At 49.6% G+C, this 13,535-nt stretch overlaps 1 protein-coding gene across 13 annotated transcripts in view; it reads right to left on the bottom strand.

Moving 5' to 3' along the window:
* AGFG1 (ArfGAP with FG repeats 1) overlaps positions 1–13,535 on the bottom strand; it is a 328,958-nt gene that overhangs the window by 127,244 nt on the left and 188,179 nt on the right. For all 13 annotated transcript variants that reach the window (XM_069213848.1, XM_069213840.1, XM_069213844.1 and 10 more), the window contains one exon: positions 2,712–2,791. In XM_069213848.1, the coding sequence (XP_069069949.1) occupies positions 2,712–2,791 (80 nt within the window). The remainder of the gene's footprint in view (positions 1–2,711; positions 2,792–13,535) is intronic.

Here is a 13,535-nt window from a genome sequence, read left to right as displayed (position 1 = left end):
CAAGGATCTAGTTTAATGCCAAATTTGGTGTTCTTCTGTTCAGCAGGTTTTATTGTAGTCCTGTTCAGATTTCCTACTAAAATCTGAATGGGGAAAAATGCATTCTAAGACATTCACTTTTTATCAGGGTTCGCTTGATGAAGCACTCAGAAATGTTTCAAGAAGAAGCTGAGCTATCTTAACTATATAGTCAGGTCTGCTTTTCCACAGACAGAGCGCTTTCTCGTTTGTTGATACCTTTGGCACCATTTGACTAATCTTCCCAAAACTTTCAGAAAAAAAAGGTCATCCAGCTCCGCTACTTTCTGGAAAGTTTTGAAGTGATCCGTTAAGTAGAGTTGAGAAAAAGGGCTGGTTCCAAAACAGAAAATCCCCATGCATTTTGTATGAACTGTTTGGTAAGTGATATCACATATAATACTGAATGGAATTGCACCAAATTTGGCAAGTAGCTAAATCTTGGTCATGAAAGTGTGCTTTTTGTGAATTGGTGTAAATCCATTCAGTAGTTTTGGCGCTATTAAGCTCCAAATATATTTGTATATATGGATGGCTGGGTTCGAAGGATGCTTGTTAGAGTCCCTCAAACCCAATTTTAAAACGGAGTCTTTTGATTGGTCTATGTGGTTTTTATACCCTTGGACCATCTTGCTTCCCTGGGAGCAAAGCCATTACAGGAACTCAAGGACTTAGTCCCCTGTCCCGTGTCTAACTTACAAAAATTGTATTAGAGGGCTGGGTAGGAATACTCTGCCCGTTAGGTCTTTTCTGGGGGGAGGGGATCCCAAAGGGATCACTTATGCCCAAAATTATTTTTAAAACAATTTGGGATCCTGTGGGACTTCTGTAGGACTGTGGCTTTTATTTTCTTTTTAACAAAAATAATAATAAGCACCCACTGGCATGATTCATTTATTATTTAGGGGAGGGGGACATAAGCCCCCTTCCTGAAGCCTTAGGCGGCTCCAAGGACCCCATCCCTGGGGGTGAAATTCATGATAATAGGGAGGGGGCATGTGCCCCCCTCTCGCTGAGGCTGAATGGGCTCAGGGACCCCATCCACTAAGGCCAACGATTAAGTAATAGAGGGCAGATTATGTAGCGCACCCTCTCTGAGCTTTACAAGTCCCGACCGGACCCCATCCACCAGGACCATCTCTTTACCTGTGTTCAGAGGAGCCCACACCCGGGACATGCTCATTTTCCTTGCCTGCAGGACCGTGGGCAGAAAAAGAAAAGTGTTGGCACCCGGCGAGACCTTTGAAAATGCTCCTGCTGGGTGGAATCGCACCTCTGTTTCCCTTATGGGGTTCTTGTGGTCAGCGAAACTGTGAATGCCCTGCCCAGGAGCAAGCAGAAATAACTGCTCCACCAGGTGGGAGGCTGGCAGGGGGGATGGGGGCTCCTCCAGCAGCCCTCAATTCTAAATATTGAGTGTCTTTGGGCCGTCTTGGTTTTTTTCCCTTGGCTTTCAACCAGCATCCTCCAAGGCTACACAGGCAACAAAGATTATCCCTTTTAGTACTCTTGTTAACTCTCCACAACTAGCTCAACCTCAACGTGCCCCACATGCTCTATGCATGATGCTGTACAGTACTGCAACTTGCTTCCAATGTTATTGCTGATCCGACATGTTACACTATCTTTGAATTATTAATCTGTTCCATGTACTGGGTTACTTAACTGTCTATCACAGCCAACCATTCTCTCAAGTACAACTAAGGGCACACCATTTATGACCTAGATCCCTTCTCACATACTTACATGACATCCTGTCATTATGGGCTTTCTTCACTGCTTTGTATTGGTGTATGGCATGTATAGTTACTACTTCGTCATTTAGCAATGTGCACACCTTTATCTTCTAACTGTTGTATCACATCTTTTTGAACTGGGTGCCATGGTTCAGCTGCCATGGGGACCTACTTACGCTATACAAAACCCTAACCTCATATATACAGATAGAACCTTTGAGCTATGTATGCGCCCAGTGTTAGACCATGGACAGAAGTAAGTTCAAAGCAGAGGGAAAACAAATGGCATAGAAAGTGAAGATCGCTCCGCTACCTTAGATAGAATAGTTGAAGGTGGTCCAAGTATAACCGTGTACCCTAGAAACATCATAAGACTGATTAACAGGTAGAGTGGGAAACCAACACAATGCACTCAAAATGAGCTCACGTGAAATGACTTTGTAATATCTAATTTTGATCTTTTGCAAATTTCCAGTGTATCCTATTTATTTTTCATTGTGAATATTGGGACAAACACTAAATCTTATTTTCAAAACAGGCCACTGAGTAAGATTCTAAAGCACAGATTAAAACTGCACTCCGAAAAATGGCACAATATGGAAAATATGTTACTATATACAACATATGAAAAGGGTATTCCGTTATTTCCATTAACAGAGACAACAGTATCTTTACATTTGGAAAAACTATAGTTTCTTTACTTTTCCAAAGCAGGTGTACTTGCCAATATATTTTCCACTTTCAGAAAAAGGTCATCAAGTTCTCATTTATGATGGTAAATGTTTCCATGCATGAAATGTATGCTAAAAGTATGCCAAATTGCCAGTAGGAATTTTGAACAAAACTATGGGGTAAAACCACTTACAAGGGTATTCATATACACCCTAAGGACAAGGAATCAAATACTGTCAATGTGCTTGAAGTCTTCTTTACAAACCTCAATGTTCGTTTACATACCTGCAAATGGAGGCGTTGCGTTTGAGGAAGCAGAGTTTGTCTGTGATGGGGCACCCACTTGTACAGATCTAAAAATATTGCTGAAAAATTAAATAAGGGAGTTACACTTTTTCGACTTTAGGATGGATAAAATATTTTTATCATTTTAGCATGCAGAAAGCTCATACTAAATACAATGCGCATTGAGAAAAAGCAGGCAATCTATTTTCAAATCCTGGGATTTATCTTTTTCAGGCTAAAGACCAGATACTGTAAGAGGAGAAAATGTCTTGCAATATTGTAATGGAACAAACTGGACTTCATATATAAAAGTCTAGTCTGCCTTCTGGAAAGATCTCGTGACCACTGCAAGTACAAAAGAGTCTCTGCACTCCTGCTACCAGACCTCTCCTCCGCCATCACACATCACTAAGCATCCATGATCAGCTGCTCACCCCCTTCTATCTTAGAAACATTCACCTCTTCAACCAGAGACACACAAGGTCCCACTAGATCTTGTTTACTCTACCAAAATAAAACCTCAGCCCCCGCCTGGCCTTGTAAACGTCTTCAGTAGGATTTGCAACTATTTTCATGTCAAAATCATCTAAACCTCAAAAACCCACCCGATCATGATACGGGTGCCGCTAGTTGCATTGACTGGCATTACCCTCACCTTACAGTGAACTTGGACTCCAACCACAATCCTTTGAATCACAATTAAATCAAGTTAGCAAACTGCAATTTGTCCAGATCATGTTAAGAATAACATGCAAATTCCATGATCTTGGTGCTTTTGCATATTCCTTATGAGAACTGTCTGAACCTTTGAGATATTTACACTTCTAGCAAAGTAATCTCTTGCAAGAAATTATATATACATAATTGCATTGAAGATCGTTTTCCTTTTTATTACCTTCAGAGACTCCAGCTAATTCTAAAAGCATCTGCTGAACATCTTCTAAACCATAACTCACCAACTAGTCAATACTACAATGGCAGATGGACATATCCTATTAAAATCTTTCTGCATCCACTTCACTGCCACCCATGCACACAATGTGCCATTTCTCGGTTTGAGCTTTGTACTTCTTGCCAAGCTAGGTTTCACCCCAATTCAGAATCAATCAATCAATCAATCAATCACGATATTTATAAAGCGCGCTATGTACCCGTCAGGGTTTCGAGGCGCTGGGGTGAAGGGGGTGGAGGTGTGCTGCAGTTAGCGGTCGAAGAGCCAGGTTTTGAGGAGTCTCCTGAAGGCGAGGAGGTCCTGGGTCTGGCGTAGAGATGTGGGGAGAGAGTTCCAGGACTTGGCGGCGAGGAAGGAGAAGGATCTGCCGCCGCAGGTCTTGCGCTGGATTCGGGGGACGACGGCGAGGGCGAGGTTGGCGGATCGAAGTTGACGTGTGGGAGCGTAGAAATTGAGTCTGGAGTTGAGGTAGGAGGGTCCGGCGTTGTGAAGTGCCTTGTGAGCGTGGGTGAGGAGTTTAAAGGTGATCCTCTTCTCCACCGGGAGCCAGTGGAGTTCCCTCAGGTGAGGGGAGATGTGACATCGGCGGGGTATGTCGAGGATCAGTCGGGCGGAGGCATTTTGGATACGCTGGAGTCGTTTGATGTCTTTTGTTGGGATGCCTGTGTAGAGTGCGTTGCCGTAGTCAAGTCTGCTGCTGACGAGGGCTTGGGTCACCATCTTTCTGGTCTCTGTTGGAATCCACTTGAAGATTCTGCGGAGCATGCGGAGGGTGTTGAAACAGGAGGAGGAGACGGTGCTGACCTGTTTGGACATGGTGAGTGCAGAGTCCAGGATGAAGCCGAGGTTTCTTGCGTGGCTGGCAGGGGTGGGTGGGGGTCCGAGGTCGGCCGGCCACCATGAGTCGTTCCAGGCCGAAGGAGAGCGCCCGAGGATGAGGATTTCCGTCTTGTCGGAGTTGAGTTTCAGGCGACTGTTGTTCATCCATTCGGCGATGGATTTTAGTCCTTCGTGGAGGTTTGTTTTGGCGGTGAGTGGGTCTTTGGTCAGGGAGAGGACGAGCTGGGTGTCGTCGGCGTAGGAGATGATGCGGAGGTGATGCTGGCGGGCCAGTTTGGCGAGGGGGGCCATGTAGACGTTGAACAAAGTAGGGCTGAGGGAGGATCCTTGGGGGACGCCGCAGATGAGGTTGGTGGCTTTGGAGCGAAAGGGGGAGAGTCGGACTCTCTGAGTTCTGTCGGAGAGAAAGGATGAGATCCAGTGGAGGGCTTTGTCTAGGATGCCGGCTTCCTGGAGGCGGGTCAGTAGGGTGCGGTGGCAGACTGTGTCAAAAGCGGCTGATAGGTCGAGGAGGATGAGGGCCGAGGTTTCGCCGTTGTCCATTTGATGTCTGATGTCATCTGTGGCGGCGAGGAGAGCAGTCTCCGTGCTGTGGTTTCGTCTGAATCCGGATTGTGAGGGGTCCAGGATGGAGTTGTCTTCGAGGAAGTGGGTGAGTTGTGTGTTGACGATCTTCTCAATGACTTTTGCTGGAAAAGGGAGGAGAGAGATCGGGCAGAAGTTTTTGAGATCGTTGGGGTCGGCCTTGGGTTTCTTGAGGAGGGGTTGGATTTCAGCGTGTTTCCAGCTGTCCGGGAAGGTGGCGGAAGTGAAGGAGAGGTTGATGATCTTGCGGAGTTTGGGGGCGATGGTAGCATTGGCTGTGTTGAAAACATGATGAGGGCATGGGTCCGTGGGGGAGCCTGAGTGGATGGTGTTCATGGTTGCCATGGTTTCTGCGTCATCCACGTGGGTCCAGGCGGTGAGGCGGCAGTCGCGGTTGGAGACGTCGGGGGGGGGATCTGGCGGTGGGCCGGTGTTGAAGCTGTTGTGGATGGTAGCGATTTTCTGGTGGAAGAAGGTGGAGAGGTCGTCGCAGAGTTTCTGGGAGGACGCGGGATGTCGTTGGCGTTGGCTTTTGGATTTGAGAGTTCTTTCACGATGCCGAAGAGTTCTTTGCAGTCGTGGGCGTTGTTGTTGATGCGTTCGGTGAAGTGGGCGCGCTTGGCGACGCGGATCCATTGGTGGTGTTCACGGTTTGCGTGTTTGAGGGAGGCGAGGTTGTCGGGCGTGCGTTCTAGGATCCAATTCTTTTTGAGCTTCTGACAACGGCTTTTGGAGGTGGTCAGTTCGTCTGTGAACCAGGCTGGTTTTTTCTTTCCTTGGTTGGCGGTGGGCTTCTTGAGTGGGGCTAAGGTGTTGGCGCAGTCGAGGATCCATTGATGGAGGTTGATGGCGGCTGTGCTCGGGTCGGTCGCGTCGGGTGGAGGGTTTTTAACGAGGGTGCTGGTCAGTTGGTCTTGGGTGACTTTGCCCCAGCAGCGGTAGGGGGGTAGATGGATGCGGTGCTGCTCGGTAATTTTCGCAGTGATGGTCGGTCCAGTGGAGTTCGGAGGTGTGGCTGAAAGAGATGTGGTTGCTTGAGGTGAAGAGGGAGTCGAGGGTGTGTCCAGCGATGTGGGTGGGAGTGTTGACCAGCTGGCGGAGTCCGAGGTTGAGGAGGTTGGAGGTCAGTGCTGCGGTGTTGACGTCGTTAGTTTCCATATGGTAGTTTAGGTCTCCCAGGAGGATGTAATCCGGGGAAGCGAGGGCGTGAGTGCTTGCGAGGTCGGCGATGGTGTCGCTGAAGGGGGCTCTTGGTCCTGGAGGGCGGTATATGAGGGTTCCTCTGAGGGTCGTGTTGGGGTCTGTGTGGATCTGGAAGTGGAGGTGTTCGGCTGTCTTGAGGGTGTCGTCATTGTGGGTGTGGATTTTGAGGGTAGCTTTGTGAGCGATGGCTATTCCGCCGCCGATTCCGTTGGTTCGGTCTCTTCTGGTGATTTTGTAACCGTCCGGTATGGCGATGGCGATGTCCGGAGCCGAGGAGTCGTTCCACCAGGTTTCGGTCAGGAAGGCCACGTCGGGTGCAGTGGAGTCGAGCAAATCCCAGAGCTCGATGGCGTGTTTTCGTGCGGAGCGGGTGTTGATGAGGATGCAGTTCAGGTGGTTGGGGATGAGTGATTCTATTGTTGGTTTTGTCGTTCTGATGCAGGAGAAGTTGCAGGAGCGGCAGGAAAAAGGTCCTTTAGTGTGCTTCGGGGACGCCAGGAAGCACTCCGTGGAGGAGCCGGTGTTGAAAGCGCGGAGTTCGTTGGCTGAGTAGCGGACGCGGGGGGCGCGAGGACCAGGGGGGGGTGGCGCTGGGCGCGGTCCTGCCGCGGACGGGTGCAGACGGGCTTGCCTCTGGCGCGCCTCCGGCGCGCCAGCGGCGTGGACGCGCAGCGCCAGCCATTAAGAAGCGAGGGGGGGAGGGAGGAGCAGCTGGGAGGGAGCGGCAAATGGGGGCGCGAGGGGGGCGGGCCGCAGGGAGGCAGCGGCAGGGATCGGGGAGCGCACAAGGGGCAAAAACACAGAAAACTAGCAAAATTAAAGGCAGTCACAATAAGAAAACCACACAATCAGAAATACAATAATGGCACAATACACGATCGGGGAGACAGCAATCAGGGGGGCACAATGGGGGCACAATGGGGGCAGAAGCGCCGGCGGCGAGGCGCAGAAAAAGCGAAAAAACTACTTACAGGACGGCGGAAGCGGCACACAGGTCAAGTGAGCCCACTAGCCACCAGGGATGAGGCGCAGGAGGATGCCTGCGGGTGGAGGAGGGCCTCGAACACGCAAACGGCAGCGTGGACGGGGGACACAGGCAGGAGGCAGCAGGTTGGTGCTGCGGTCGTGGGGGGCGAGCTCAGGACCTGAAACAGGTCAGAGTTCACTCACTCGCGACGCGCAGCGCCAGCCATTAAGAAGGGAGGGGGGAGGGGGGAGCAGCTGGGAGGCGGGAGGCAGCGGCAAATGGGGGCGCGAGGGGGGCGGGCCGCAGGGAGGCAGCGGCAGGGATCGGGGAGCGCACAAGGGGCAAAAACACAGAAAACGAGCAAAATTAAAGGCAGTCACAATAAGAAAACCACACAATCAGAAATACAATAATGGCACAATACACGATCGGGGAGACAGCAATCAGGGGGGCACAATGGGGGCAGAAGCGCCGGCGGCGAGGCGCAGAAAAAGCGAAAAAACTACTTACAGGACGGCGGAAGCGGCACACGGGTCAAGTGAGCCCACTAGCCACCAGGGATGAGGCGCAGGAGGATGCCTGCGGGTGGAGGAGGGCCTCGAACACGCAAACTGCAGCGTGGACGGGGGACACAGGCAGGAGGCAGCAGGTTGGCGCTGCGGTCGTGGGGGGCGAGCTCAGGACCTGAAACAGTCCCACGCTTGAACATCCATTCTTTCAGAAAGTCTTGCACTGGCATAAGTTAATTCCCTGTTTAGAAGGCGACTCCCTGGAACTGCCTACCAATGAGCATAGATATAGTATACATCCAATTCAAACTTTACAGTGGTGATAACTTAGTGGTTTCCAAACACAATACATTTAAAAAAGAACAGTTTTAAAAGGACGGTATGCAGCTGAATACTTAATTCTTGCCTTTCACCTCTCTGCACTACTTTGTACCTAAGTGCAGCTATCAGTTCGATATAACATCACTTTGACAAGTCTTCCACCTAATGAATGACACCCACCACTTCAAAAATGGCCACAATATAAAGACCCACACCCAGGCACACACATCTAACTGACCAGCAACAAAGTGCTATGGCCTCGATTTAGGTATGAAGCACTATACAAATGCAAAACAAAAATCAAAATAATACAATAAACTTACGTTAGTAAGCAAAAGCCTTATATTTTTTTAGATATGCAGAAAAGCTTGTTTTTTTAATGCATTTATTAGTATGATCAAATATTATAGAAGCAAAGCTGTGACACTGCATAGCAGTAGATAATAACTTTGAAGCTTTTTGAAGCATTCTGAGCCACCTTGTGATCACTTTGGACTGGCTATACTAGCATGGTGACCCTGTAATCAGAAATGAGCTGACTTCATGTCCAATCAGTTTAGGTCAAACCCTAGTTTGATGTCCTATTTGTGACCTTTGCCTGTGCATAAATCAACCAAAGTCACTTTCGAACAGTGAAGTGTTTTCTAAATAGCATTCAATTTGGGTCAAGCCCAGATTTAGGCATTCCTTAGTCTTTAGTCCTGGACCTCACCATACGTGGTGACAGTCATCTGTGTAGCACACACTCCTGAATGGTAATTACTGGGAGCCAATTACAGCAGTTATCCAAACCTTTGAGCACAACAAGCTTCGGGCGGAAGGTTGAAGGCTATCAAATGTCGATGCTCAATCTCAACTCATGAAGGCACAAAGTTGACAGGTTCGGGCGGAGAACCTTCCCCTGCTGCTACGACAGAAGATCTTCCTGAAGGGGCAGCCTGATCAGAGTATCGATGCTCGTTTTCAGAAGCTTTGGATACCAGACTCTTCATGCCCAGTCTGGAGCCACCAGGATTACTTGGGCCCGGTCGTTCTTGGCCTTCTTGAGAACTCTGGGCATAAGTGTTATAGGCTGAAAGGCGCACAGGAGGTCTGAGCCCCATTCGCAATGAAAAGCACCTCAGAGTGAGTGCCACCTTGGAAACTACAACATGCAGCACTGCTGCCATTGTGCATTCGCTACGGAGGTAAACCGATCTAATCAAGGCTCTCCCCACTGCTGAAGTGGTCCTCGTGCCGCCTCTAAATGGAGACACCACTTGTGATCTGCTAGGCATCGACGGCCGAGTTAGTCTGCCCTGGCATTCAGAGAACCTGCCAGGCGTTTAACCACCAGGGTTATGCCCTGCTATTCCAGCCACGTACAGAGACGCAGAGCCTCTTGACAAAGGGTCCACGACCCCACACTGCCCTGCTTGTTGTACCACCACATTGCGGTGATGTTGTCTGTGATCACCTGTACTATTTTCGATTTGACAACAGGAAGAAATGCCTTCAATGCTAGTCGGATCACCCAGAGCTCCAATAAATTGATATGGAGTCCGGATTCCGCTAGAGACCAGAAGCCTCTATCTCCACCTCTGCCCCGATGGCCGCCCCATCCCCGAAGTGACATTTCTGTCATTATTGTAAACTCTAGTAGGGGAAGGGAGAGGAGTCTGCCTCTGACCCAATTGTAATTTACTGACCACCAATGCACATGTTTTGAAATTCCCTCCGAGATCTAAACCATGGCGCGAGATTCCCCCAACGCTGTGCCCACTGGAACTTCAGGTCCCTCTGCAGAGCACTTATGTGCCATCTGGCATGTTTTACTAACAGCAAGCAGGAGGCCATGAGGCCCAGCAGCGTCACAGTCTGTCTCACCGAAATCCATGATAGATGCCGAAACATCAGAATCATAACCTGAATATCCTCGACTTGTTGCTCTGGAGAATATGCCCGAAACTGCACTGTGTCCAGAACTTCCAACACTGACCATCACCCTATACTTCTATCAATCTATCTCGACTCTCTGACTCATCCCAAACCCATTTTACTACTATAATCCAAAAATAAACTTTCAAGACTCTTGCCTCCCCTATCCCTCCTGGCTAACACCAAACCTCAGTTAATGACTATGATCTCCTAAACAATCATACTAAATTCTCCCTCACAGGTCTCTTCTTTGACTCATCACAAACTCCATTTAACTTCTATGATCTCCCTAATCCCTTTTTACAGACTTCCATCCTCCAGCTCTCCTTTACTCATCCCAATTCTCATCTTACTACTATGATCTCCCAATCAATACTTCCGGATTCTTCGCTCCTCTATCCCTCTATTTTTCTATTCAAACCAACTAACAGACTCACACGTCCTCCTCTCAAACTAACTCATACCTCCCTATACTAATACCGCACTTATACTTCCCTATACTAATCTACCACCAAACCTTTTTGGCTCCAGAGTAGTGTGTTACCTTCCGAAAAGCACTTCATGCATCATCAGGGGTAGTAAGCACTATATAAATACAATTACAATACAATACAATATAATCCTCATCCACAACCACAGAATCACACAACTCGTCATCAAGACTGACATGCAACTTAGGGTCTTACATCAGCCATGCTTAGTGATTGTCCTCAATCACACTCATGCCAACTGGTAAACAACTAACTTTAATGGAAGACTGGGAGAGACAAGGCCAAGAAGACAGGAACGAGGTAGCCACTGAGAGAGGGGGCACGGCAGGGCCACCGGGACTGAAGGGAAGGCAGGGCCCACCGGGACTGAGGGGAAGGCAGGGCCCACCGGGACTGAGGGGAAGGCAGGGCCCACCGGGACTGAGGGGAAGGCAGGGCCCACCGGGACTGAGGGGAAGGCAGGGCCCACCGGGACTGAGGGGAAGGCAGGGCCCACCGGGACTGAGGGGAAGGCAGGGCCCACCGGGACTGAGGGGAAGGCAGGGCCCACCGGGACTGAGGGGAAGGCAGGGCCCACCGGGACTGAGGGGAAGGCAGGGCCCACCGGGACTGAGGGGAAGGCAGGGCCCACCGGGACTGAGGGGAAGGCAGGGCCCACCGGGACTGAGGGGAAGGCAGGGCCACCGGGACTGAGGGGAAGGCAGGGCCCACCGGGACTGAGGGGAAGGCAGGGCCACCGGGACTGAGGGGAAGGCAGACCTCTGGGAGCGCCGAGGAGGCACAGCCACTGGGAGAGCCGGGGAGGCACAGCCACTGGGAGAGCCGGGGAGGCACAGCCACTGGGAGAGCCGGGGAGGCACAGCCACTGGGAGAGCCGGGGAGGCACAGCCACTGGGGGAGGCAAGGTCACTGGTAGGTAGGCCTGCAACTCGGGAAGACAGCCACGTGAAGATAGCCACTGATAAAGAGGAGGAAAATATCCTCTGGGAAAGTGTGGTGGACACATGCGGGAGAGACTGAAGGGTGGGGGAGGAGCAGCCTGCGGAGGCGAGGAGGAGACAGTCGCTAGAGGGCAGGTCATACAGTCAATGGAGGGGGCAAAAAAAAGAGCGTGAGGAGACAACCCCAGAGTTAGGAGGGTAAAGGAGGGGGGGCAGCCATAGCGAGAGAGAAAGGAAATACAGCCACAGAGAGGACATAGGAAACCACAGCTGAGAGAGCACTGGGACAGCGGAGGAGGAAACTGGCACTCGGAGAGCAGAGGGGTAGTTTGGCACTGGGAGCAGTGTGGGGAACTGCCACAGCGAGGAGGGATGAGTTTCCCGCAGGGTGAGCAGGGAGGGGGAAACTGCCACTGGGACAGCAAAAGTAGCTGTGGGTGGCACAGTTACTGCAAAAGGGTGCAGGACAGCTATTAAGAGAGATGGACACACAGCCATTACAAGAGGCAGTGTGGCACAGCCATTATAAGAGGGGATCAGTCTCAGTAACAAGATGGCACGATCATTGACATTTCAAGATTGAGGACACTGCCACCAGCATGGGTTGGAGGAGTGACAACCTTCTCAAAAAGGAAGAGGTAGTAGGCGAGACCAGCACAGAAAGTGTGTGATACAGCCACTGGAAGAAGAGGGGGCCAGCTAATGGAAGAGTCAATTGTACAGCGACGGTGAGGCAGGGTGGCACAGCCACTGCAAAATGAGGGTGGCACAACCATTATGAGAGATGGATGCACAGCCATTGACAGAGGAACTGGCAAAGCCATTACAGCAGTAGGGAGGCAGGGGGGATGGCAGAGCAATTGTGTGGGCAAGACAGCCTCAGGAAAATGGTGAGTGAAAGAGCTACTGGGAGAGTGGACAGACAGTAAAATATGAGTGAACAGACATGCTTAGAAAAACTATCATTTTACCATGGGTTAAATTGTTTTCAGCACTAGTAATTTCTCTGCCGCCTACCACCAAGTTCTACATTACTGAGAATCCAGACCTCAAACAGTGTTCACTAGCCATGTCTGCGTTATCAGTTACAAAGTTTGCCTTTAAGTCTAGCTAGCCACCGCTGCCACAAAGTTCCTCATAGACACGTACATGGATCTCAGAGCCCCCCTTGAAAGAGAATCACCAACATTTCAATAGTAGATTTAGTGGCTGAGTCCGCTAAACACAGGAAATACGTTTTTTTAGGGCTCTGAAGCAGGGCACTGGAGTCTGCAGTACCTGGATTCAGATTTCAGTAGCATACAGCAGGGGAAAAAGTCAAATTTCTCTTCTTTTTGGCACTGCCGACAAAACCACTTCACCATCCACTTTGAGAATCATTAGTGTCTATCCCTGATTTCCAGTTAACAAACACTAATCACATGCAAAGCAGAGGTATCCAAGGTAGGCCAAATCCAGGTCAGATTTTAAGGATGTACACATATGAAATTTACATGCAACTAATTTAAAATTAGGTCACTCCCATGGTTCTAATCCTAAACGTTTCATATGGATAAGGTTCTACTGGACAACACTTGGGAAATCCTGCATGTTGTGAACCACTTCTTACAAGCGAGCTCCAGACTCTGCAACCAGATCACAACTCACGCACCAAGGTGACTTCTGCAATGTCTCCATTTCTTTATAGGCTGTTCTTAGTCAGAGGCATGATACTATAGAAAAACTTGCCACTGAAATTAACACGCTCTTCAATTTTCTTTCTTTTAAAATGGCTAAAAAGACATTAATGGCTTTGTAGATTGTGCTTCCCCATCATAAAGCAGCCAGAGGCTACTCAGTAAGTTCTATGTGCTATATCAATCACAGGGGAGCTAGTATCAACCAGTACACAGAAAGAAGATACGATCTGTCAGATAAAGGGAGCACTGCTTGGCTGATAGGACGTGGCCAAGCCTAAGTGATAAAAGCTTCTCTGCTAAAGTTTTTAAAGCTCCATGTGGCTCAAGCTTCTCAGAAGTCACAATTTTTAAGTAGCAGGAGGATGATACAACAGTTCAGTAGTCCTGTTGGCGAAACCAAAATCCAGAATTAACCGTTT

This window comes from Pleurodeles waltl, chromosome 11 (genome assembly GCF_031143425.1).
Source record: "Pleurodeles waltl isolate 20211129_DDA chromosome 11, aPleWal1.hap1.20221129, whole genome shotgun sequence".
NCBI classification, from domain to species: domain Eukaryota; kingdom Metazoa; phylum Chordata; class Amphibia; order Caudata; family Salamandridae; genus Pleurodeles; species Pleurodeles waltl.
The sequence above is the reverse complement of the archived record's forward strand: the minus strand, read 5'-3'. Positions and strand labels throughout refer to the sequence as shown.